The following is a 25,659-nucleotide window of genomic DNA, read 5'->3' as shown; positions in this document are numbered from 1 at the left end:
TCAATTAATTAACATAGGAAGAGAGGTTCTTTCATATTCCCTCAACAATGTCACTAGGGCCTAATTTTAATGCCATAATCTTATATTTAATTATGGGCCTAAATTTAATTTTAATAATTTTAATGTCTCTTCCTCTTTCTATTTAAATCCAACAATATATAACCATTAATAATAATTAATTATAAGTCTTTTGAAACATTCTTCAAATTTTATTATGCTATCAATTAAACTTTAGTGCCTTAAAATACATAAACTAATTAACATAGGAAGAGAGGTTCTTTTATCTTCCCTCAACCTCATCTTTTTATATTTTCTATTATCTAAAATATCTAAAATATTGGTGAATATTCTTTGTACATGTTTCTTCCTCTTTCTATTTAAATCCAACAATATGTAACCATTAATAATAATTAATTATAAGTCTTTTGAAGCATTCATTTATTTTATTATGCTAGCAATTAAACTTTAGTGGCTTAAAATACATGAATTAATTAACATAGGAATAGAGGTTCTTTCATCTTCCCTTAACAATGCCACTAGGGCCTAATTTCAATGTCATAATCATATATTTAATTATGCAACCTTTTGTTGAGTGACTTTTGGCTCCTTCAAATTTTATTATGCTAGCAATTAAACTTTAGTGACTTAAAATACATCAACAAATTAACATAGGAAGAGAGGTTTTTTCATCTTCTCTCAATAATGCAACTAGAGCCTAATTTTAATGTCATAATCTCATATTTAATTATGCAACCTTTTGTTTAGTGCCTTTTGGCTTCTTCAAGCTCTCTAAACACTAAATATTTAAGATTTGTTATGTTTAGTTTTTTTTTTAATTTATTTAATCAACACCCTCTTTAGAAAAATACTTGTATTTTTATTGTTTGATTTATTTAAATTTTTAGTATTGTGTGCTTCATGGAGTACTCTTTCTTCATGAGTTGAATAATGATAAAGATAGTTGGATGATAAGGGTTAGGCTTTGTAGGATGTGGGAGTCTACTAATACTAAAAAAAATAGAGAATTGATTAGTGTTGACATAATTTTTATTGATGAAAATGTTGTATAGAAAATTCATTCTCCCATTGTTTTCTCTAATTTTTTTTCCCAATTGTTTCACACTTAATGTAGTATGTGTTTTTTTTTTTGGTAGGAAAATCCAATTCATGCAACAATCAGGAAAACTTTAGTGACAAGGTTTAAGCACATGTTGAGTGAGGGTTCTTTGTACAATGTCAAGAATTTGAAAGTTGTTTCAACTACAGGCGAGTACAGACCACTTTCAAATCAGTATAAGATTATTTTCTTGGTTATAATTTCTCTTAAGAGGTTAGAAGAAGGAACTGTCAAGATTCCAATTAATGGATTTCAATTCGTATCTCCGAATTTGATTGATTTACGTGTGAATGATAACACAATCCTCTCAGGTATTTTTTTAATTATTAATGTTTGTTAATCTTTAAGTGTATATTAGAAATTATTAATCCTTATGTTTTAACATGTTTATGTTATTTTTCCATAATATTACAGATGTTATCGGAAGTTTATGTGGTGTGGGTGATATTGAGATCGTTGGAGCTGGTTGGCAAAAAAGAGATATAAAAATTCTAACGGATTAGTAAGTTGAATATAATCAAGAAAACTACGACTTTATATTTTTTAGTTATTTATGTTATTTTTTAATTATTGGTTCTCTTTACATTATTAACTTTTGTTAATTTTTATGGATAGCTCGGTAACAACAAAGATTACTTTATGGGGAAAGTTAGGGGAGATGTTTGATCCAAACTTGTACAAGAAAGATGAGGGTCCTTGTATTGTGATAGTAACTTCTACAACCATTAAAAAATTCTAAGGTGATTATTTTATTTAGATCCCACTAATTAATATTTTCAAATGCAATGTGGCTATTTTAATATTATACACAATTTTGGATTTTGTTCAAGTTTCGTTTTAAGTTACATTTGCTCTAAATAGGTGAGGTTAATTTCTCTGCCACAAGTGCAAGCAAAATCTACATAAATCTTCAAATAGATTATGTAGCATCATTAATTGAAAGATTTTCTACCATCTCCAACGTTGTGCAAGTTAGTAAAAGTCTTTACATGTATTTTACTTATTTCTTTTATAATTCGACGCATTGCTAAGGATCTTCAATTACAAAATTTAATTTGGAACTTATCAACTACAAAAGGTATAAGGTCTGTACACTTAGACTATACACGTTAATATATATTTTTAACGTTAACAAAAAAGTAGTTAATTTTCATAAATAACATTAGTTTTATAAGGCTACCTCATTTTAAAAAAAATTAATTTATATTTTTTATCAATTTTATCGAGTGCAAAGAAAAAAATTGATAATATTAAATTTATTTTCTAAAGCCGCGCGAAGCACGGTTTTATTTCCTAGTAATAAAATAATGATAATTTCAACTTAATCATTCAGATTCAGTAAACACTGCTGTCTGTGATTTTCTTCCGCTACAAACATTGTTTCTTTCTTTATCTGTAGGCATTAGGGATGGCAAAACCCCGGGTCCGGGTATTGCAATGACCGAACCCTGCCCGAATGCAACCGGTCCGGGCTGGGTTTTAATTCGGGTACTCGAATTTTATTTTTTTAATATTATATGTGTGTGTATATATATATTGGTAATTTTATAAGTTTTAAATTTATTTCAATAAAATTTGACATGAAAATATAAACTTTAAGTGTTTAAAACTTTATATATGTATAATAAATGAGTTAAATAAATATAAATATAAATATTTAAAATAATATATATTTTATAATATTTTTTTAATACAATCCGGGTTCCGGATTTATCAAGTGATACTCAAGACCGACCTGACTTCATATCCGGACCGAGTAATACCCGGCCCACAACGCCCGGGTACGGTCCATGAACAGTCTGGATCCGAACCAGAAGGGTATTTTTGCCACCTCTAGTAGGCATGCAAGCTAAACTGAATCTGATAGGTCTTACAGGGGCATTAGTAGCAAATTTGCCATATCGTCTGCTCTAGTTTAATTCCTTTATTCTGTACACTCTGAAGGCATTTCCCAGGGATCATTTTTGGATCACTTATTCTCGAACAAGCTTATATTGAAACTTTGCCATCAAAATTATAGCACTACCCCTTTTAACATGCCTCTATTTATTCTTAAATTTCAGAATTTGCACCCTGTGTGGCGCTTTCCTCCGAAGGTTTTATCGCTTTATTTCAGTGTATTATTTCATCAAACATCTGGTGTATTAAACTACTCACGTACTATTTTTGTGAAATATTCTTACAAACCATGCCCAATTGCCATAATCCCTCAGAAGAACACATTGGTAATTTCCTACCGGAGTTTGTGCATCACAGTTCACTCCTTGAGTAAAAATCCAATGTTCATTCTTTAGAATCTAATTATGAACTGAAATTTGGCTTTTGTTACATGTTGTGCATGATGAATCCTTCGATTTCACAGGCACAGGTTATGGTTTTGTGGTTTCTCGACTCATCTTGTTTACTGCTTTTCCTACATTACTTGTGCATTATAGATTCCATGCTTTCCTTTGCAAAATGTAGTTTGTATTTACATGCTATACATTCATTTTGTGATAATTCCAAGCATTACTTAGCAGTATGAAATCGGAAATAAGGGTTCTAGAAATCGACTATATGCTACATATCTGGTCATGCCTTACTGGAATATATCTGCCTTTCCTTTATTTCTTTATTGACATTATCCCTTACAAATAAACATCAAACTGTACGTGTTTTATTCTAAAGTAAAAACCAGTAAAGAATACGAGAAGCATATCGTGAAATTCCACAATTTTATTCATTTATGAAATAAAAATACATACATTAGAAGAAAAACCTTCGCTTTTTTCGCCACTAATTTGAAATTAAAGGGTCTGCATCTGTAGAATAAGCAACACTGTTTAAAATTGACCCGGTGGAAGAGTAATCAGTTCCGGAATGTCTAGTATTGTCACCACCCACGAAATCAATCTCTTCACAGTTATGCTACAAACTGGAAGATCCAATTGATGCTCTAATACCCCCTAGTTCAAATGCTACTTCTTTCATTGAAGGTCTCTTTTTCCCGATCATGTTTAAGCATCTTTTTGCAAGAATGGCAACAGTGATAATCTCTTCTTCCTTGCCTTCCTTAAGAACTCGAGCTTCAAGAACTTCAAACAAACGGTCCTCATTCATTGCTTGGAGAAAAAATCCCACTAAACTTCTATCTTCTTCAGCGTCAGTTGAACGGATAGGTTTCTGTCCAGTTAAAAGCTCAACGAGAACTACTCCAAAACTATATACATCACTTTTTTCAGTAAATTGACTTGACCGAAAATACTCTGGATCTAGATATCCAAAAGTTCCTTGTACTCGTGTGGTCAAGTGAGTTTGATCAACCTTAATAGTTCTAGAAGCCCCAAAATCTGAAACTTTGGCTCGATATTTATCGTCTAAAAGTATGTTTGAAGACTTGATGTCTCGATGATAAATGGGAATAGATGTAGCTGAATGCAAATAAGACATAGCACCTGAGACTTCTATAGCAATGCGTAAACGCATTTCCCATGTGATTGGGAACTCCTCTGTTTGATTATGTAAGTAATGATAAAGAGTTCCATTTGGAATAAATTCATAGACCAAAAGAGGAACTTCTGTCTCTAAACAACTTCCCAACAACTTAACAACATTTCTGTGATTAATTTGAGACAAAATCACCACCTCATTGATGAATTGCTCAACATTACTCTCATCCACTAGTTTAGATTTTTTAACGGCCACAATTCCTCCATCAGCCAACATTCCTTTGTATACGGTGCCTTGGCCTCCTTGACCAAGAATTCGATTGGCATTGTAATTGTCAGTGGCCTTTTCCAAATCCATTTTTGTAAACAATTTTGTTTTCTCAATATTACCTTCATTAGAAGACAATTGTTGCTGCAATAATAAACCACCATTTTTTTTAAAGAACATCCGCTTGAGCTTGATTTCTCTTCTTCTTTTCACGAACTTGCGCAGCCCCCATATTCCAATGAGTAGAATGAATAATCCCAGCCCACTACCGCAACCTGCAGCGCTTGAGTACAATAATTAAAACACACACAATCGAGATCATTTATAAGTAGCTTTTTTTAGTTGTAAACACGAATTCACTTTGTTGGGAGGTAGGAGCTAAAGGGTATATAAGAGTATTGTTACACATTCTAAATTTTTTATCCTAAAAACTTATCCGAAATGATGTGGTATTCATCAAATATTTAGTGAGACGATATAATTCATTCATTTAGATCTTGTAAAAAATTAGCAACCATTCAATTAATGACACATTATTTAGGATTAAATTTAGGATAAAAAATTTGTAATGTGTATCGTTACTCAAGTATAAAATAGAACTGATGTGCATACCTATAATAATAGCTTTAACCCGAGATTTGCGAGATTTGATGAAAACTTTTTTGCAAAGATCATCGGCAAAAGGATCAGGTAAAGGATTTGAGGCATAACCGTCAGGACATTTGGAGCAGTTGTAGCCGCTTGAGGTATTACAAATCAACCAACCTGCACAAAGCCAAAAGACAAAAAGAAAAAAAAAAAATGAGAACATCAAATTAAATCATGGTTTCAACTAAATCAAATTCCGCCATTTTTGTTCATAGTTAAGAGTAATTGCAAAACTTCACTCATTGACAAGTACCCCAACTAATGTTTTAAAAAATAAAAAATTTTCGTTTATCTATTGGATGATAAATTTCATAACTCACAGAATTACTTATTTAACTATTTCACCATCTATGAATGAATACTATATCAATTGACAAAATCACTCTTAATGAAAAAGCCTTGATTGGTTCAATAGCATATCTTTTCTCCTTTTCCATTCACTTATTGCTCATGTTTATACACATATGGAACATGTGAATAAAAAAGAAACAATGCTTTTGGAATACCCCTGTTTTTACCAGTTTGTACCTGAGCAGCGTCCTTTCTCTAGGCTATAGTTGCCACCACTTGAGCAAAGACATACATGGCCTGAGCTTAATTGTGTTAAACAACGTGTTTTCTGCAAATTACAAGAAATAGAATGTGAGTTATATTCTTCATCACAGCTGCCTTTCTTTTCTCCCCAGTTCAACATTGCAGGAACTTGTGGTTGATCTTTCAAATCATGAGGATTTGTCAGGTAATTGTGGTTGACCCAATCTTCTTCAACTACGAAACCAGACTGGCATTTCTGAGGAATGTTTCCAGAATCGATGTATGTTTGTGCAATAAAAACCTGAGGAGGAAGGGGGCATAGGGAATCATAGCAAGCAGGGTAGAGAGTAGGATCACAAGTGCAAATGGACAGGCATCCACCAAAATCGGATGAATCATTCTCCCGGTCACAGCCTATGGCTATGAATCTATTGCCAGACGAAAAGGTGAAGGGGGTACCTGATAAGTCGATGACGCCTTTACCAATATTATTGCTTGTCCTGTTCTTCCCACCGCCGTTTAAAGAAATTGCAGGAACATTGACTTCAACCGTGAACATGGAAAAAAGAGAAAAACCCGATATTTCTAGCTTGTTGACGCTGGCAAGTAAAGCTTTGGGAGAGCCGGAAGAGTTATCACAGATTACTTCATAACCCTTGTCAAAGTGGCACCCTTTTCCGATTCCGAAGGGATAGCTGATGCTGACGTTGCCACATTCAGTTGGACAGAGAAATTTTTCTGATGCTCTGATCGGCCTGAGTTGCAAAACAATAATCTGCAACAACACCAGACAAAGATGCATAGCCATTCGCGGCTTAAACTCAGTTTTTTTTTTTTTTAAGTTCAGAAAGTGCATATATTGCTCTTAATAAAACTGCCAAGAAAAGTCCTGCAACTTAAAAGCCAGATATTAATTTCGGCAGGCCAATCTTGACTTTCAATTGGCCCCGGGCCCTCTCTCAAGTATTCAAGTTCTTCTCCTACGTGCATAAATCCCAATGTTTGTTCACATCCATCAATATGGTAAGGCTCCAGCTAGTACATCACTCGATAAATTGGGAGTCATATACTACAATATCATATCACCTTTCTTCAACTTTAAGTTAAAATTAATTTCAAGTAATTTTTTTTTCAGAATTTAACATTTCATCATTATATAGTAAAATCTGTATAAATAAATAGTGTCATGACCCTACAAAACCTATTAATTTAAAGAGAAATTAATTAATCAATAAATTAATAATATATTAATTTATAGATAGTCTATGCAATTCAATGAACAAGCATTTTGATTAACTAAAAAATTATTGTATTTTATCAATCTAATCAATTAAAAATGAATAAGTCCACTAAATATAAAATAAAATAACAAAAAATAAAATAAAATTCTTTCAATTTCAAAATTCAACCCCTGAACTTAATGAAGCAATAAGCAAAATTAAAGATGAGATCCAACTTTATTTCAATTTCAAGAACAAAAACAAGTAATAATAGAGTCATATCTTATTTAATAAAATGTCATAACAATTATATTTGTAATTTCAGCAAATTAGTAATTTATGATATGAATAGGACTGCAAAGATATATAAGAATTTTTAGAAAAATATTATCTTATTAAATTACCGAAACTATTAATTTATCCCTTTGACCTAAATCGAGATCACAAAAAATTATTATATGATAAAGATTATCAATTTGTTGAGTATTAAATTATAGAGGTTTTACTAAATAATTTACTTAAAGTATGAAATGAAACCAAAATTCAGTCGGAGTAAAAATATAGATCGAGTAGTTCGTTTGGATGAAACAAAATTTCATACCTTTAAAATAATTTTTCCATTTAAGGTAAATGCTTCTCTGGAGCCAATTATTCCGTTAATCTTTGTATTTTCAAAAATTATCTAAAATGTCTGTGCCGCATATCCGTTTCCATTAAAATCTTTTTAATTACACCTAAATGACACAGTAATTTAGAGGTAGCTAACGATGCTGGTGTAGTCATGTCAACAAATTTCTGCAAGAACAGTATGCTATGTGCTCCAGAGAGATTGAAAGGAGAAAAACCCTGCAAGAACAGGGGCTAAGAGAATATCAATAATTGGATTATTCTCAAAATGAATGGGAAAGTGGCATACTTACAAACATAGAACTGATTGCATTGCAGCACTACCAAAAAATTAAATAACAGAATAAATAATGAATATAGTTGGTTGCCTCAAGAATTACTCAATTGTGGCAACCACCAGCACTGAAGAACTTTGACACTATCGACTCAAATGGATTTACAAATATTTTTTTTTAAATTTGATCCAATGGGAAAGGATGAATAAAGGCAGAATTCAGCCGCCATATTTTGAGAGTTGCCTTAACATTCACCCCAGTTGCATTATTGAACAAAAATAACCTTGCAGCTCCATAAATTGCCTTTGTTGGATATATTCTCGATGTTATGACTGTCCTGCCTCCTTGGCCAAAGCTTTCCACAATTGAATGATCGACCTGAATCAACAATTTTTTTTTTGTAATTCATAAGATTCTAGTGCTCAATCTTCATCACTTAAAGCACTCTAAGCAGACCCTTGTGACATAATTTTCCAAATATGACTTACCAATATCCTCATTGACAATTTTTCACCTTGAAGCACAGGAACTTTGCTTCCATGAACTTGTTTAAAAACGTCAGGAGCCAACGATGACCTGCATTCATATCAAACATTTACATATTCTGTTTGATACTTCAAAAGGGCAATCAAATGGTATAAGTTCTGATTCAAAACAAACAAACCTAGTCTCATCTGTGCAGAAGTAAGTGTTCGTTCCATTTGTTGTATTAGAGGAACGGAAAAATATTGGTGTTAGCTCAGAAAGTGAGTCATGTGCATTGACTAGCAGCCCAAACGGCCCCATTGCACTCCTGTCAACGGCGCCGCCGCTGCATCCGTAGCCCTCTTCCGTAGCTCCTGATCCCAATAACTCAGTTTCAAACTCTGCAGATATGTCTAACTGCATGCCAATATACATTTTTTTTCAGAATATGAGTAACCAAATTAATGTGACAAGTAATTTGAGACTGATGGTGTGTAATATAACCTGTGTGGCCACGCCAATATCCAGTGGCACTACTGATCCAGGCTCAACAACTACTTCCTCAAACACTGTACTGTTCTGTCTCAAGCTTTCTATTTCTTCAACTGGCCATTGAACTACGTTGGATCCAGTCTTGTTGTCATATAACACAGTCCTTGGAATGGTCTACATGTTGAACAAAATAAAAGAAATTAGGTACTTGCTTTGTCAAATGAATATGGAGAAAAAAAATAAAATTTGCATTTTCAAGATTCAAGAATTGTACCTGAACAGATGCCCATCCCTTTTCCAAGTCATCAGATTCAGTATCAGTTTCATTTATCCATCCCCACACGATCCTCCTCTTTTTGTACGGGTCATAGAATGACTTCGATGCATAGTATCTCCCATAATCCCACTTTAACCCGATACCCACATCCTCTTCCGGGTTATCGGGTGTCCACTTGTCGTTCTCCGGGTTATAGGTCCCGATTGCATAATGGTCCACCTTTGTATCATCCAAACTAGCCTTCAACACATGCTTAATTCCCGGACCAGTGGCGGATGTATCCAAACCAACTGACCCGTTTATTGCAACAGGGTAAAAGTCCACACATTCCCACATACCCGTACCGGGAACCGCATGTAAATACTCATCCAAAAGCTCGTAAGTTTTGAAGTCGGTCGTTTGGTACACAAGCGAAATACCCGTCTTACCAATTTTTGACCCAATTGTGAGCCTCCATTTTCCGTCAGGCCCGGCCCATGCAGTTGTTGGGTCCCTAAAGTCTTTCGGTCCAATGTGACGTGGGGGCACCAATACCGGGTTACCCGGGTACTTGACCCAATCAAGGAGGAGAGGGTCAGAGGGATCTGCCGGGTATGCAAGATTTTGCACCTGCACTGATTTATCAGTGCTCCCAGTGTAAAGCATTACGATCTGGCCGTCGGGAAGGATCGTGGCGGACCCCGTCCACACACCGTTGATATCATACCACTGATCGGGGACCATCGCAATTGGGAGATAGAGCCAGTGAATCAGGTCCGCTGACACAGCATGGCCCCACGTAATGTTGCCCCATACAGCTGAATCAGGATTGTATTGATAGAACAGATGGTACCATCCCTTATAAAATAATGGACCTGCAATCATAGAATTTTCGTCACACAAATGGTAGCCAAGAGAAAAAGTATTCCTACACATTTGAGATTTAACCACGTGCTATCCAACAATCATGAACTATACATTTTATTTTATTTTTTGTAAGTAAGAGCACTAATATTTAAACAGAACCCAAACTAATTATTATTTTAATTCAAAATAATCAATTACAGTTAATTTTGATAGTGCCATTTCAGACTTCAATTTCTTTGGTAACTTTTTTTTCTTAAATATAATAATTTCACCCAAAGACATCAAATGAAGAAGGAATAATTATATCATGGGACAAGACGAATGATACTCCAAATAAAAAAACAAAAAGGTCGTATCATAGGGGGGCCCCACTGACAGTCCAATATTTTCATGCCAGGTAAGCCATGTGCGTTCCTGTACCTGGATTTGATTGGCCTACAACTTCATCAATACTTTCCGTTTATTGTAACATCATTTTATTATTAATTAATTCTTACTTGTTCATTTCCTAGCCGCAGACAAAGCATAGAGAATTTCACTAGCTACCGAAAAATACATGGCCTTGGTTGCTTTCGAGTCAGCATACACGCCCATGGACTCATCAGTAATCACGTGATCCAGCCCCTTGTATTCTTCTGTCCCAAGCAAATGCAAATTTTGAAATTTTATTGCTACTGAAATGAGAACTTTGAGTTTGATACATTAGATTTGAAATTCTAAACTTTATTTCTGTGAGGACTTATGTAATGGATTGAGGGGTTTCGGCTTTTTAAGTCACCCTAGTTGTAAAATAGTGCCACAAACTATCAAGTATAGGGTGGGTAGATAGAGGTTTCTATGGCAAACGTTACTAGCAGTGCCTGTGAATAATATCATACTTTGTAAAATAGAATCTTTATTCTTACACTTTCAAATTATATAACATTCATTTATTAGATAATGAGATAAGGAAGAAATAAGTTTTTAAAGTTTTAAACTGATCATCCAATAAATCAGTACCACGTCAGTGCTTGAAATAAAAATACTAAGAAATTATTTAGAAGTCTAATATTATTCCTAACTTATTTATGAACACTTTTTGTATCGAAAGATTTAGAATTTGTAATGAAAAAAGCAGAGTGACTGTATGATAATATGACTCATTATTTTCATTCTTACTAATGCGACGTGCATTAATAAATTGAAAGAAAGTATTGGATAGTCTCAGCACTACCTAAGACTTTCTCATCAATGATAAATCATATAATAATTTTTTTAAAAAAAATTATAGACCTCACTGATGAATGACTTATCAATTATGATCAGCCTGATGATGGAGCAAGCTGAGGAGCATGTCAATTCTGAGCAGATAACGTCTTCCTAGTCAGACAGGCCCCATGCATTTATTACTATTCCAAAACAAAAAACAACGAAAGCAACAAACCTAGAGTCCCAGACCAAACTTCATATCACCCCCAAACACACATTGCTGGTTCTTTTGGCGTCATTCTTCACTATTATAACATCAAATCAAGTTTAATTTATCCTTAAAATCCCATAACAATAATGCTAAATAAATAATTTGCTAGACAGAGAAACACTTAATTAGAAGACTTACCATTAGGATCTGAAGCCGAATCACCCAGAATCCCCCACCAAGGAGCACAAGTTGAATTAATCAGTAGAACAAGCCAAAAAGAAAAAGAATCAGAAAATCAATTATAAAATTAACAAAAGGTGCTACCCAGAAAGATTAAACCGATGTGCAACATAAAGTGACAAATAAAAAAATATACGAATCTTATCTTAAGTACCAAATATGGAAAGTCATTAAACTAATAATTAAAAAAATCACGTGATTCATGAAATCTCTTAATTTGTTGCACCTACCATTCATCCAATTTTTCTCAGGCTGAAAATGGAAGCTAGTCCTTTGCCAGGTAAACATTGCGTTTGTCCAATTATATGACCCTTTAATATTACGCAGAAGATGCGAATTTGACTTTGCTGATACGCCTTCGGCCACGCCCCGTGGCTCCGGATTCGAAAACGACGTAGGTTTTGACGTCGGAACGATGTTGTTCTGCGATGGCAGCGGTTTTTGGGTTTGGTTGATGATTAATGCGACTAGTGATAGGAGGAAAATGACCGAGGCAAGGATTGCGGCAAAACCCTTGAAGGGTTTCCGGTGACTCGCCGGAGGTCCGGCGTCAGAGGGCTGCTCCTGCGGCAGCAAGGGAGGGTAGTGTGGTGGTGCATGGAGATGATGGTATGGGGTGTCCATTTTTGGGTGTGTTGAGAAGGAGAATGAGAATAATAACGAGAATGGTGAAATGGGGTTTAAATAGAAAGAATTTGAGAGATGGAAAGAGAGAGCGAGAGAAGAAAGAGGGAGTTTTCTGGTTATGTGTCAATGAACTGTTTGCTTAGAAGATGTTGGATTTATGGTAAATTTTAAAGCTTTTTGGTAAGAACAAAATGTATTGGTGGCTGTCCAATTTACTTTGGACATAAGACGGAGGGACAAAGAGAGAGAGAGATTGAAAAAGAAGACAATTATGCAAATGGGTTATTCAGGAAATTAATTTCAAAAACTTGACCACAGCCGGTGTAGAAATGAAGGTTGATTAATAGGAGTCAAGAATTAGAAATTTCTTGGAAATGGAGAGTTATTCTTGTTTATAATTAAATGGTCAATAATATGAAAGCTTTATTATTAATTTACTAAAAATATTAAGTTGATCTGCTTATGTGAACAATTTGGTAATGACAAAGTTATAATTTCCAATTAGCTTCGTATCTTCCAGTAAAAAAACGAGAGAACAACAGTAAAGAATCCAAAAAACAATCAATGATGGGAGCTGTTTTTTTCAAATTGGTGAATTATTTTCCAAAAGAAAAAAAAATTTTGTGACGAGTAGCTCACGTTACAACTGCCATTAAATGAAACTGCTAGCCGGGACAGGCCATGTTGTTTGTTTAATCAATTTTTATCCCAACAGCTTCAATTATGTCAATGTGGGAGGTGTCTTGCTTCTTGTTTTTTTTTTATCTATTTATTATTATTATTATTCTTTTTAATCTACTGGTTTGTTGTTCTTTTCATACTTCTTTTCTTTTTTTATTTCGCATTAGGGATGACAATGGGGAGGGGAGGGGATCAATCTCCCAGTAGTCATCTCCAATATTTTGTGTATATTCCCGTTTCCGTCAGAATTATTTGAGAGAATATTCATCCCCTCCCTAAATAATAATAGGGGATCCCCGAAGTCTCCGATCCCCGAATAATTAATACATATTTTTATTTTTGATTTTGAGGTAATTATATTAAAATAAAAAATTCAAATAAAAATAAAGTTCGAAATATATCTTACATTAACATTGATCCATTACAAAAGTCACATGCAAAATACAAATTATCAAAATATTTTTTTTTCAATTTTCATAATCCTACAATAAAAAAAAAGTATTTACTTTTACATCGACAATTAAATAAATATAGATAATTAATTAATATTTTTAATAAAAAAATTAAAATTAAAACAAAATTTTTGGGCTAATAGAATCTACTCGGTGTTTTTAATGTCCTAAATAAAAATTTAAGACTTTAATTAGTTAATCAGGCCTAAAAGTTTAATAATATAAATATTTTGATATTTGTTATTTTTACCAATATTTATAATTTTATAATATAATTGAAATTTTATTATTTATTCACTAGTAATTTAAAAAATAAAAATAAAATAAAAAATAAAAATGGGGAAATGGAGAGGGAATTCGGATTCCACCTCATCCCCATCCCTTTTCCGAATAAGAAATTGGGTAAAAAAAATTTCTCGTCCCTTCCTCGAATAAGCAATCGGGTATAAAATTATCCGCGTATCCTCTCCGAATGAGGAAAATCCCCAACGGTACTCGTCCTCGTGAGGATTTTTGTCATCCCTATTACGCATGTATTTATAATAATATACAATTAAAATTTAATTATTTATATATTTTTATCCAATAATTATCAATCACATATTTTAAAATTATCAATTCAAATATCAGCACAAATCCCCATTAAAAAGTCTAAATTATTTTATTCTATAATCATTATTTGAAAAACTGTAACAAACTGAGGAAAACTTTACCATATATATATATATTTTTTAAGGGAAGAATTTCAAGTCCCCTATTCATACTTTTCTTTTTTTCTTTTCTTTTTTTTTTTTTGCTTGCTCTTGCTGCCATAAAGTTTGGACATTTATATTGATCGTATTCTTAATGTAATAAAATTAGAACATCAGTATTTTGCTTATTCTTTTTGTAGATTGCATCAACAATTTTCATCATCATACATAATAAATACATGTTTAAATCTCACTCTATTTCAATAGTCGATAATTGCTCTCATCATATGATTAAATAATTAAGGGTTCGGTTATGTTGGAGTTCACATATGGTGGAGCACGAATCTCAGCCACACAAGTAAAGTGATAAATAATAAATAATGAGTTATAATAAATTTTTTATTGTTAATCACTCTGCGTGTATAGTTGAAATTCGTTCTCCACTATAGGTGAACTCCAACGTAATCATAGCCAATAATTAAAAGGGAATGAATATTTATCAGGACACTGCAGCAAATTTGTGGAGAGGAATTACTTGATCATTTCAAATTTGGTTTCGTACAGTCGACAAATTAATACGGCAAGAAATCTTGCCATACTTTGTAGCAGAGACGTGCTTACGAAGGCATTAGATTGCAAATGCAATTAAAATTTTTTTATTTGGATTGTGTCAACACATTTATCAATTGTTTTTTTTTTTCAAATGGTGGGACATGTTTCCACTTTTATACGCTTATGGTAGTCTTATAATCTAAATAATCACTGCCCTTATCATATAAATTCTTTTGAGTACTAATTGGACGTTTCCATTTTTACAGGAATCCTGAATTCAATTGCCAGGTGTGTAACACGTAAGCTGAGGATAATCATTGACCTGATTTTATGATATGAGACTACCATCAAGTTTTTTGTAACATGCTGATTTGGACTTCGTCAATGTACAAAATCGTTTGTTTGTTCTTTGTAATACACAATCCTTGAATATTAATTCGTTTACATTTGTATTGATTCATTAAACAAAAGTCTCCGATACAGGAGATAAAACACCATTGTATTTATGTGATATTTTCATTCAACAAAATAATCCAATTTTCAAATGGCATCCCAAACTTGTGTGATGATATGATGAACGTGAACAACATGACAACTTATTTAATTAACTACATATGTTAATCTTTCTATCTCTTTTTTTTTTTAAAAAAAAAAGAGTTGATGTGAACTGCAAATAATTTTTTTTTAAAAAAAATAATCAAACCCTTAAAATTTATCCTAGTACACGTATAAATTGGCCTCGTAACATTTTAGAAATAATCACAATATCACATAAACACATTTAAATTTTGGCCGGCGTGAATAACAAGTTGTTCTTTTCACAAAATCTATCTCACCTTCCCATGGATCTTGGAAAATAACATTTGATGTATACTTATTGTCCTGAAATAAATGGAAAACACTAACAAAAGAAATTTTATACATTTTTTATATGTAACATTTGATAATGTACGCCAATTGGTAACTCATGCACCCAATAATTTTGGACGCATGAGTTCGAATTTCAATATTTGTTAGAACTCGATTCCCCTTTGACAGGGGTTTATTTAACTTTCTACTTTGGGGGTAAAATAAATTTTCCCTTCCATATTAAACTGAGGGTTATTATACGGGCTGTGCTATTTTAGAATTATAAAGGAGGGTCCTAATCGATGTTTGATTATAAATATATTAGTAACGTTATGATTGTAATATATTAGTAGATTAAAAAAAAAAACCATAATGTTCAAGTAAATTAAGATAAAACCAGGAGATTTAGAAGCATGTGATAGAGAAGTCATGCACTGACCTTTTCAACAAATTGATTTTACCTCTATGCTTAAATCTCAGACCCGATCACCATCAAAGTCTAGCAGCCGATGTACGCGTGTCGTCCCCTGAGAGTAAACGAACACATGATTGCCAAGAACAAAGCGATCAATCAAAGAGGCTGGCCGCTGGCATAAGCATTGACACTGCAGAGACGTGGCAACAGTAGCTTCGCATAATTCTGTATGGGTCTTCTAGCTGGAACTTTATCCAATTCGTGGGTAATACAACAGTGCCAATATTGGGATCACCGTACCGTCGGGGTTGGAATTCGGAGTAAACATTTAAGGCACCAAATTATATTTTTTTTATCTAATAAATAAAGTTATTGATCAAGTGTTCATATTTTGTATAAAAATCTCAAATTTTTTTCAAATCCTGCATGTGCCATGACGTCCCCGATCTTAATGTTCCTCCAGCCCTACATACTGTCGTGTTAAATTTTGTTAATTTTCATAGACCTTCTGATTATCTAACCGTGCCCAGATTATGGAGTAAAATACCCCAAAAATACACCAGGCCGACTAATGCTATTATTATTTTTTAATAAATTCTTCCTTTTGTAACATGAAATTAATATTTGTATGTTTTTATATAGAGTTATAAAATTCGAATTTGACCCGTATAACTGTTAATATACACCGGAAATTGAAAAAAAAAAGTTATCTATAAAGTCAGATTTTACAACATATGAACGTCTAAATCCGAGAGACGTTCTTATCTATACAATTTTCGCACTAATAACACGCCAAAAATATTTTGCTCAATAATTGATCCAATAGAATAGTGCCTAAAAATGACTAAACATGCATGGCTTGTGGGAAAAAATTGAGAAAGATGCTCTTGTTGGAAAAATGAAATATGAGTTTTGTCTCTTTATCATTATTACGATTTTGCAACCATTTTTTTTTTCCATGATTTGGAAAGTTCAAGTCATTATTCATTAATAATAATAAATTAATAGTCAATAAATCCCCATGCATTTTTCATGTATTGTGAATATTCAAATTGTCAATCCATATCGGCGACCTACAAGCTTGGAAACTTCTCTTCAGAAAATTATGAAATTGTTAAACGTGTTTAATGTTGTATTTGAATGCAATTTCTTAATAAAAGTTGTACTGAAATCAAAACTCGTCTTTTGAGAATATTTCAACTCCGTTTACAATTTGTGCCGACATCGAATTAAATAACCTAAAAATTATTGGTGAAAACATACACGAGAACAACATTTCATGTGCTCAAACTTGAAAGGTAGCCATCGTTTTGCAATTGCAGTTTTTTTTTTCGGAACAATTTTGAATCGTTGAATGATTGAGCTGTTTTAAATAGTGATAACAAAACCAGAATGAATTTTATTGTCCCTTTTCGAGATCTTGTCGTCACTAATGTGGTTAAAAATTAAAATATATTACGTAAATGTTTTACTGAATTCGTGAGATTTTATCAGATAAATTAACCAGCACTCACTATTATTAAAAATATTGACTTAAAATAAATTTTAAAAAGTACTAAGAATATATAAAATAAAAGTATTTTTTTTAACCAAAAAATACCTTCTATCTAGTTTCATGTTTTTACTTTTTTGGTTGGAAGCCTCTAGGGTTCAATGAGAAGATTTGTGACCCTACAATGCAACCAATATGATCACATGATAATAGCACTTTCTATAGGTGCATGGATTTCTAGTGCAGTCATCACATGTGCATCATCAACAAAACAAATCAAGATCAATTCACATCATTCAATTATAAATGCTAGTAGTTATAAAGGGAAAAAGGAAAAAGAAAATCCACAGGATTCATAAGCATTGATGGATCCAATTCAACTTGTGTGTGTTCTTCACGTCTAGTGCTTTCCCATATATACTACACACTTCTGGCGCATTATTTATTTAAGTGTGTGAAGTTATGCTTTTTCTTTTTCTTTTTCTTTTCTTCTTCTTCTTTTTTTTTTTTCTAGAGAAAGAAAACAAAGGTGAATTAACAAAATTAAAAATCAGCTAATGGAAAAGTAATTTACAATAACATAACCAGAGATGTGTCATCATGATGAATATATTAGGCATCTAATGAATTTCATAATACTCAATCTGATTTTTGATTAGTTTGTAGACTTTTTTTTTTTCTTTTTTGGTCCAATTTAAGATAATTAAACGATCAACAATTTCTAATTTAGGCACGTAGAATTTGGTCTAATATGAAATAATTCATAATTGGTAAATTATATATATAATTGTTTACATAAACAAAGTTGATAAGTTTGAAATGGTAGAATCTCGTTAAATTAATACTCAATAAATTAATAATTTTGATTAAATAATAATATTTATCAATCCCAACTTGGGTAAAAAAAAATCATATTTTTTCTGTAGGACCCAATTAACACATAAAATAATAATGAACTAATTTAAACTAAATAGATATGATATGTCCCTCATTTTCTTCATTATATTGGCATAATACTTTACACATTTGATCAATAGTTGTTTTCTTTACACCTTACAAATGAGAAGCTATTGTTGTATTCTATATGCTATGTTAAGAGAAATAAGAGAGAGATCGACATGCATATTACCTCTAAAATACCTTCAATTATGAGTTAACATGTAATCGTGATCCAGCCATATAATCCAGATAAATGAATATCAAGTGATTGATTCACTCAATCAAAATCAAATTAGAATTATATCATATAGTATGAAAGAATCATTAGATTCTTTAATTTTACTACCTTTATACTTTATTAAAAATTTGTGCTATGAATATGATATTACGTTATAAATCAATAAATTATTAATTTATTGATATATTAATATATTAATATTAGTTAAATGATTAGATTTTTCATAATCTTAAGGCTATTAATTTATAGAGATTTTGTTGGTAGGTGATGTTGACGCAGATTTGTCTAATAATAGCAAATGTGTGTTTGCATGTTTTAATTAGTCAGAATCATACTATTGTTGTGGTGGCAAAATTGAGAACCGAAATGAACCAATAACAACCGGATTAAAGAAGAGTGTTTTGATAATGAAATAATTAGGCACCAGGATCTCGTCGAATGTTCTGCTAATTGACCTTAATTAATTTGTTTGCCAAACATTAATTTTTGACTTGAAAATTTCTTTTAGAATAATCGAGAGACATTATGGTTCCCTAGCCCCAACCCGTAAGGCCCCCACCAAATTCAAACCTTCAAAAAGTACTACAATTTTGAAGTCACGTTTTTGTCATGTGATTCTTCAAATACCCACACGTGATGAGAGCGGCGCCCCTGGACTCGCACTCGCTTACCTAAAAGGCCTCCATACTTATTTCCTTTTGACTTGTAGGTTTACGCGCTTACAGGCTTTTTAAATTCCTTTTCTAATCAAATCATTTACACCCGACATCCCACTTCAAAATTGCCCCAACTTACAAAAAATCATTTTAAGAGTACGGACAATTTTACAAGGCAGTAAATCGGCAATTCATACAGGATATATTCAGCCCAAAAAAAAAAAAAAAAAAATAGCCCAATTTTATATGCCGGCAAACGCAGCAGTACGCGCAGAAATGCATGAACCGATGGCCAAGAGCAGCTTATACACATTCATTTCTACTACCGTAAAGAATAAACAAATATTTTGATTCCCATAATTTAATATACCTTTTCCCATGGGGGATATTCTATTCAACAAAACTGCTGCTTAAAAGAAGATGAAAGAATGAAGATATGAGCGCAAAAGCAAAGGTAAGTAAAGCGGGGAATTTACAATTAACGCAAGAAGCTTTAGAGCAGAGACCGTTAGGGCGCGGGTCCCCCGGACTCTAAAATTCTGATGGAGGTCTTCTATGTGCATCTGCTCCAGAAGCTCTTGATATACTTTTTCATTAGAAAACTCAAAACTATATTAAACTATATTTTGTCATATGTGTATATCAGAGTATTTGCGTCTGCTTTGTATTATATTATATAATAGTTATATCAAAGGGCGCTTGACTGCTTCCACATCACAAACGACTTCAGAAACTCCATTACCTGGGATAAATAACAGACAGAATGTAATGGCTTAGTCAGTGGGAAAACCAAACAAACGGGTATAGAAACCAATGAAATGTGTGATTAACCAACAATGAAAAGAGGAAAAGTTTTGCTAGTATAAATTTTAATATAAAATCCATTCCGGCAACGATCTTATGTACTAATAGATCGACCACTAAGTATCTTTTAACGTATATATGAATTATTCATGGTTGATCACGAGGGAGGTAGAGAACGAAATGATCTTTTAAAGATATCAGATACACTCGTACCTCTGATGGGTCCCTGAGAGAATAAAATGCTTTGCTTTCCTTGGGCACAGATGAAACCAAAATGCCATAACCATGATTTCCCTCCCTTAATTCCTGTAAATAGCCAATTAAAATGGTTTGTTAGATAATTAGAAAACTCTAAGGGACTTTTAGTACTGTGAAATAATGATAAATCATATATTACCTTAAACGCATCTTCATCTGTCCGGTCATCTCCGACATAAATTGGGAGCACGTCCTCACAATTATTCAGACCTGAAATATTGTGTGTTTTCTGTTAGAAAGGATACAGAAGGCACAATGGTTATCTATTCCTTAAAATATCAGAGCACGTGAGAAGTAGAACTCATTACTTACCAAGTGATTCAAGCAGAAACATGACAGCTTTCCCTTTATCCCAATCAATCACAGGTCGGACCTCTAAAACCTACTCATGGGTCAGCGAAAAAACAAATTAGAGAAGTAATAGCCTGCCAGCGGAAAGTATTGAAATCCATGATTAATACATATACATATGCATCTCATTCTGAACTTTGGCTCCAAAGATTACCTTCCGCCCATGAGTCAATCGCAGACGTGTGGGGTACTGTTTTAGAATTTCATGGACACGTTGTACAACGGTTGCCCAGTACTGGAAACAAATTAAAAGAGGCCAAAACCGAAGTTAATTACCACAAGCAGAAAAGGTACCCACAAATGGGCATAAACTAATCAAGAATTGAGCGCTCAGAAAAAACTAAGCAAATAAATACCTTCTCATCCACATTACGATAATGTACAGAGACACAGAACTTATTATTCTCAACTTTGACTCCATTGATTTCCTTTGTATTTTCCATGAGAGAATGAAAGACCTGTTCATACATGAATCAGTTAAAATCTATACAACATCCAAGGGTGAAAAAACATAAACTCTAATTTTCAACATCGAGGAGATATAATTACACACCGCATCAATCATGGGCAAAAATTCCCTTGCTGGCTGGAAAAGATTAACTTCCTTTCCCTATCCAAAGGAAACATATCAAAAATCAGTTAAGAACATTAATCACAATGCAAGAGAACATATAAATAGCGGAAGAAAATTCGATCACACTACCTGCTTGCCAGTAGACTGAATAGTGTCTGCGTTATCATTAGGTATAGACTGTCTAACCGGACCCATGATGTCCATTCCATGACTTCCAGCATAATATAGTTCTGCTAGTCCTACAAACTCATAGACCTGCACAAGTAGGAACAAGAAATAATCAATACAAAGACACCAACAACATCTGTTATACAAAAAAACCCAAATTTTCCAAGAATTTAAGAATAACATCACATTTACATTTACATTTATAAATGCAAAAAGAGGCATATCAATTACCTTGTCACGGCTTCTGCCACTTATAATTGCTGTAGGGAAATACTTTGCCACATTTTTAACAACAGCACGCATCTGAAAATTACCAGAGAGTTAATGCTGATGTATGGAGAAAAAAAAAGAAAAATGAAAAAACGTGAAAAGTTTAATGGAAGTTCACAAATTGTCCGTCCGAAAAAAGTTCTTACAGCATCTGACATGAAGGCACAGTCAGGATTGTCTACAATTGGTGAAAGAGTCCCATCATAATCCAGAAATAATGCTATTCTCTTGCCTTTGGCTGACTTCAGGATTTGTTCAAAAGATGTAAGTGCTGATGGATACTGACGCTGCAAAAATTGGAGAAGAAATGTTCAATGAGCCTCAAATAACTGATCTATAAATCCATCAAGATGATTTCCATGCAAACTTAGAAAGGAAAAATACCTGCCATGTGCGATAAGCAACATCTGTATCAGTTGATAAAAACTCGTTGTTAGATTCCTTTGCCATCCACTTAGGAGGAGGAGATGAGGATTTCATGGCATCCAGCCATGAACAGGCACGAACATCATCGAGAACTCCCGTTTTCTTCCTAGGAATAGCTAGGAATAAATCCGATGGGAAGGTTCCTGATGGTGAGTACGGCAAAAGACTGGAATGTATACCTAATCTTGACTTGCTTATGGGTGCAGGATCAGTGAGAACAGGAGCACTATGATTAGTTTTTAGGTCCATTGGATCCAGACTCGTACCACAATTACCACAGTTTTATAATGTAGAGATTAAGTAGAACTTGATGCTCAGCTGTCTACACAAAATTTTTTAAGGCAATATGCTTAGTCTTCAAACTCGGTTTAACTAATTTATCCGACCCTTTTATCAATAAAGAACCACTTCTTTAACACAATCTTGTAAGTGGCGTATGTTGAGCAGTCCATCAAGCAGAGAGTTCCTGAAAACTAATCATCAGAGAATATGGTGAGCCCACTGAATTCAGACTCAGGAATTTTTTCAAACAGGACCAAATGAATCTTACCTGTACATTCTGATCTCCTGGTCAGTCAAGTGAATGCAGTAACAGAAGATTATCTGCAGAAAATGGATGGCGAGAGAGAACAATTAGTTTTCACTTTTCAGAGCTAGGAGAAAATGCACATCTCACACCTCATGTCAAACAAAATGGGGCACCTAAACAAAATTGATTTTTTTCTAAATGAATAGAATTAAATCTGACGTGTCTCCAATATAATAAATAACAAGAAGAAATTCATAAGCCCTCGAGTAGTTTGCTAAAAATATTTGGTAACAGCTTTATTGGATCATAAGACAGGAATACCTCGAAAGATGGATATGAAGAGCTATGGTCATCCAAGAACAATTTGGTTTTAGCATTAAAATGTTATGGCACCTTAGCTGTCATTTCTATACTGTCTAAATAAACATGGTCAAAAGGAATTTTCCTGGATGTGCTAAAGAAGGAAAAGTATATGTTTTCACTTTTTATAACCTCACATTCAGCTTAAATTTTTCCAATTAAATGTTATTCTCCCTTGAACAAGAAAGAGGCTTAGTTATTACAATGACATATATCCTAAGTTTGGAAAAAGAAAAAAAAAAGGAAGCTAAATCATTCATAGAAGCCTTTCTATGACTGTCTTCTCTTTGGGAAATTTCAACAAATAGGCACTACAACTTTCTTCTTGTTTAGTCATTTCTCACTATTACTGAAGACTTTTCAACAATCCTAGTCAATAAAAGTCCTATTACCATGACCAAAGGAACTGAGTCCTAAGCTTTTTAAAATTTTGAATCAATAAATGCCCAAGATACTGTCCAGATCAAGATAGAAATACTGAAAGCAAATAGGTCTACCTAACATCAATAACTTATTAAACAGACTAACAGATGCAAAAGTTAACTAAAATTGTGCTTCTTTAACCATAGAGAATATATGAGTTAAAACATAAAAATAAACCACCTACATCAAAAACAACATTAAATTCATAAAGTATGAAACAAAGCACAAATAAATAGCGTTCACTGTTAAAAGCTGGCCCACAAAACTAATATCTGGTGGAGAAAATAGTAGCCATAGGTGGTTGTTTCTAATAAAAACCTCCGCTACCCCACATGGTAGAGACTAGAGAGGAAACAATACCATATGCAACCAAACAAGACAGTCCTAGGTGTGCAAATAAGAATGGGAAGTTGGGAACCATTAAACAAATGGACCCAACACGTAAAGATTCATCAACAATCAGTTGAGTCATTTTACAGATGAAAAAGAAATCAAGATTTCATGTTTCACCATGCTTGGGTTGCTATCAAACATTCCACAGTTACACGAACCTTCCCAAGAAAATAGCAGCACCAAAAAATCAAACCCACTGAAGGAGAATTACCAAATACAAGGTCAAGATTCGACCATATTGGCAAAATTGACATTTTGACCGGTCATAAGTAGCATTAATTGTTTGGTAGTGTACAGAGCCACACAAAACATTAAGACTAAAGAAATCAAAGATGAAAACAAACACCATATCACATCAAACATTTTCAAACACAGCTCTAAGATATAAAAATCATGATCAATCTCAACAGTATCCAGTTTGCGATTTGGGAAAAGAAACTGAAAAAACCGAAAAAACCAATCATTCAATCATCTTTCACTCAAAGAAACAAACCATATCTCACCCAAACGGGGGAAAAGAAAAAACAAAAGAATGAATCAGAAATCAAAAATCAATTTTTGGTATACAAATTAGTGGTCCTGGGTATAACTAAATACATCATCTCAAGTGAAATCAAAACAACATTTTATTATCTCCAATTTTAATCTCGAGCAAACTGATAAAAAGGAATGCAAAGTAATAATAATAATTAGTAGAAAATTAAATGAACACATGCATGCACTTCATCAGCTCATTGCGTGTGAAAATGAAAACCCTTTTACAGAAAAAAGGAAACAAGAGAAACAAAACGCGACCCACCTCATGTACGAACGAACCTCAACAAATTACGAAACGAAACACGAAACAATCAGCAGCAGCTCAAGTTATGGTTTTATTCTCTGCAAAAACAGAACAAACCAGAGAAATGAGAGATAAAAAAGGGCAGCGACATTTACATAACTCAAGTACATTAACAAAAACATAGGAACGAGGAAAAAGAAATGAACTTCAAACCAAATTCATAAAACCGAAACGAAAAAAGGAACCTTTTTCGTCCCATTTTTTGTTCTGCTGAGAGATTTTGTTGACAAAAACAAAAGAACCCAGAAATGCTAAAGACGAAGAGAGAGAAATCAATACGTGATATAGAAAAAAAAAATCTTTGCAAATAAATCGCAGAGAGCAAGAACGAGAATCAAGCGAAATATCGGATATACAGAACCCGAGATGGAGAGAGAAGAGAGAAGAAGAATTGCGGTTTTTTGATTTCGGTATTTATAGAGTCCCGGGTTCTTGAATCGGGAAACAGCACCTAATGAATTATAATAGGATTCACCTACTCTCCTTTAATGAGCGTGGACGATACTCCCCACGGAATGGTCGCGTGGGAGTGTGAGGGTAAGTGAGGCGAGTGGGATTACGGAGTTGGTTACATTTAATTGTCCAAATAACTGAAAGGACCGGAAAGCAAAGCGAAGGAGCTCTATCATTCGTTGGGGCAGTTTCTTTTTTATTAGTTTAATGGAAAAACGGCCTAACGAAAGAGTTGGGCCGTTGTGGCGGGAGAAGGGGCCCCGGGGAATCTTTAGGACACGTGGCTTGACGACTTTGACGCCAAAGCGCGTGAGGACACCTGTGATCGAGTCGGGGCTGATGTGGCCACGTTTGAGTGGGGCCCGCCACTTAAAGGACTT

General features: G+C 33.4%; 4 protein-coding genes across 5 annotated transcripts; 1 reads left to right on the top strand and 3 right to left on the bottom strand.

Annotated features, from left to right (window-relative positions):
* The first annotated feature begins 1,208 nt into the window (after nt 1–1,208).
* Nucleotides 1,209–1,856, top strand: LOC112100129 (replication factor A protein 1-like). Its single transcript, XM_024188448.1, has 3 exons — nt 1,209–1,428; nt 1,532–1,619; nt 1,733–1,856. Exons 1-3 carry the CDS (start codon nt 1,209–1,211, stop codon nt 1,854–1,856), a joined length of 432 nt encoding a protein of 143 aa, XP_024044216.1.
* Nucleotides 1,857–3,816: 1,960 nt separating this feature from the next.
* LOC18033036 (wall-associated receptor kinase-like 22) lies at nt 3,817–7,146 on the bottom strand. The gene is made up of 3 exons (XM_006421614.2): nt 5,990–7,146; nt 5,426–5,578; nt 3,817–5,088 (listed from the first exon to the last, which is right to left on the bottom strand). Exons 1-3 carry the CDS (start codon nt 6,849–6,851, stop codon nt 4,025–4,027), a joined length of 2,079 nt encoding a protein of 692 aa, XP_006421677.2. The 5' UTR covers nt 6,852–7,146; the 3' UTR covers nt 3,817–4,024.
* Nucleotides 7,147–8,044: 898 nt separating this feature from the next.
* Nucleotides 8,045–12,707, bottom strand: LOC18032035 (acid beta-fructofuranosidase 1, vacuolar). The gene is made up of 7 exons (XM_024190995.1): nt 12,067–12,707; nt 11,795–11,803; nt 9,349–10,205; nt 9,087–9,248; nt 8,782–8,999; nt 8,606–8,693; nt 8,045–8,495 (listed from the first exon to the last, which is right to left on the bottom strand). The coding sequence occupies exons 1-7, from the start codon at nt 12,458–12,460 to the stop codon at nt 8,295–8,297; spliced, it is 1,929 nt and encodes a 642-aa protein (XP_024046763.1). The 5' UTR covers nt 12,461–12,707; the 3' UTR covers nt 8,045–8,294.
* Nucleotides 12,708–19,650: 6,943 nt separating this feature from the next.
* On the bottom strand, nt 19,651–25,439 carry LOC18031286 (trehalose-phosphate phosphatase A). 2 transcript variants are annotated; one of them, XM_006421612.2, is made up of 14 exons: nt 25,012–25,439; nt 24,785–24,864; nt 22,831–22,883; nt 22,239–22,753; nt 22,001–22,141; nt 21,816–21,887; nt 21,546–21,671; nt 21,396–21,452; nt 21,199–21,300; nt 20,997–21,077; nt 20,804–20,873; nt 20,631–20,701; nt 20,447–20,539; nt 19,651–20,171 (listed from the first exon to the last, which is right to left on the bottom strand). In XM_006421612.2, the coding sequence occupies exons 4-14, from the start codon at nt 22,527–22,529 to the stop codon at nt 20,118–20,120; spliced, it is 1,158 nt and encodes a 385-aa protein (XP_006421675.1). In that variant the 5' UTR covers nt 22,530–22,753; nt 22,831–22,883; nt 24,785–24,864; nt 25,012–25,439; the 3' UTR covers nt 19,651–20,117. The 2 variants fall into 2 exon arrangements, with proteins under 2 accessions (XP_006421675.1, XP_024035999.1); XM_024180231.1 differs by having other exon boundaries at nt 22,239–22,746.
* Nucleotides 25,440–25,659: the final 220 nt, after the last annotated feature.

The sequence above is a fragment of the Citrus clementina genome, unplaced genomic scaffold (genome assembly GCF_000493195.1).
Source record: "Citrus clementina cultivar Clemenules unplaced genomic scaffold, Citrus_clementina_v1.0 scaffold_9, whole genome shotgun sequence".
In the NCBI taxonomy this organism is placed as follows: domain Eukaryota; kingdom Viridiplantae; phylum Streptophyta; class Magnoliopsida; order Sapindales; family Rutaceae; genus Citrus; species Citrus x clementina.
Note: the sequence above shows the minus strand (reverse complement) of the source record. Positions and strands in the feature narration are given on the sequence as shown.

What these genes read in the sequence shown, in the direction of transcription:
- LOC18032035 (XM_024190995.1), bottom strand. Translation starts at nt 12,460, where the DNA reads ATGGACACCCCATACCATCATCTCCATGCACCACCACACTACCCTCCC. An exon ending in ATATTGGCGTGGCCACACAG is followed by an intron (nt 9,000 to 9,086) that starts GTTATATTACAC and finishes ATTGGCATGCAG; the next exon opens with TTAGACATATCTGCAGAGTT. An exon ending in AATTGTCAATGAGGATATTG is followed by an intron (nt 8,496 to 8,605) that starts GTAAGTCATATT and finishes TTGTTGATTCAG; the next exon opens with GTCGATCATTCAATTGTGGA.
- LOC112100129 (XM_024188448.1), top strand. Translation starts at nt 1,209, where the DNA reads ATGTTGAGTGAGGGTTCTTTGTACAATGTCAAGAATTTGAAAGTTGTT. An exon ending in TGATAACACAATCCTCTCAG is followed by an intron (nt 1,429 to 1,531) that starts GTATTTTTTTAA and finishes ATAATATTACAG; the next exon opens with ATGTTATCGGAAGTTTATGT. An exon ending in ATAAAAATTCTAACGGATTA is followed by an intron (nt 1,620 to 1,732) that starts GTAAGTTGAATA and finishes TTTTATGGATAG; the next exon opens with CTCGGTAACAACAAAGATTA.
- LOC18033036 (XM_006421614.2), bottom strand. Translation starts at nt 6,851, where the DNA reads ATGCACTTTCTGAACTTAAAAAAAAAAAAAACTGAGTTTAAGCCGCGA. An exon ending in AGAGAAAGGACGCTGCTCAG is followed by an intron (nt 5,579 to 5,989) that starts GTACAAACTGGT and finishes GGCTTTGTGCAG; the next exon opens with GTTGGTTGATTTGTAATACC. An exon ending in GGTTAAAGCTATTATTATAG is followed by an intron (nt 5,089 to 5,425) that starts GTATGCACATCA and finishes CAAGCGCTGCAG; the next exon opens with GTTGCGGTAGTGGGCTGGGA.
- LOC18031286 (XM_006421612.2), bottom strand. Translation starts at nt 22,529, where the DNA reads ATGGACCTAAAAACTAATCATAGTGCTCCTGTTCTCACTGATCCTGCA. An exon ending in GTGCCTTCATGTCAGATGCT is followed by an intron (nt 21,888 to 22,000) that starts GTAAGAACTTTT and finishes GGTAATTTTCAG; the next exon opens with ATGCGTGCTGTTGTTAAAAA. An exon ending in GTTTCTGCTTGAATCACTTG is followed by an intron (nt 20,702 to 20,803) that starts GTAAGTAATGAG and finishes ACAATATTTCAG; the next exon opens with GTCTGAATAATTGTGAGGAC.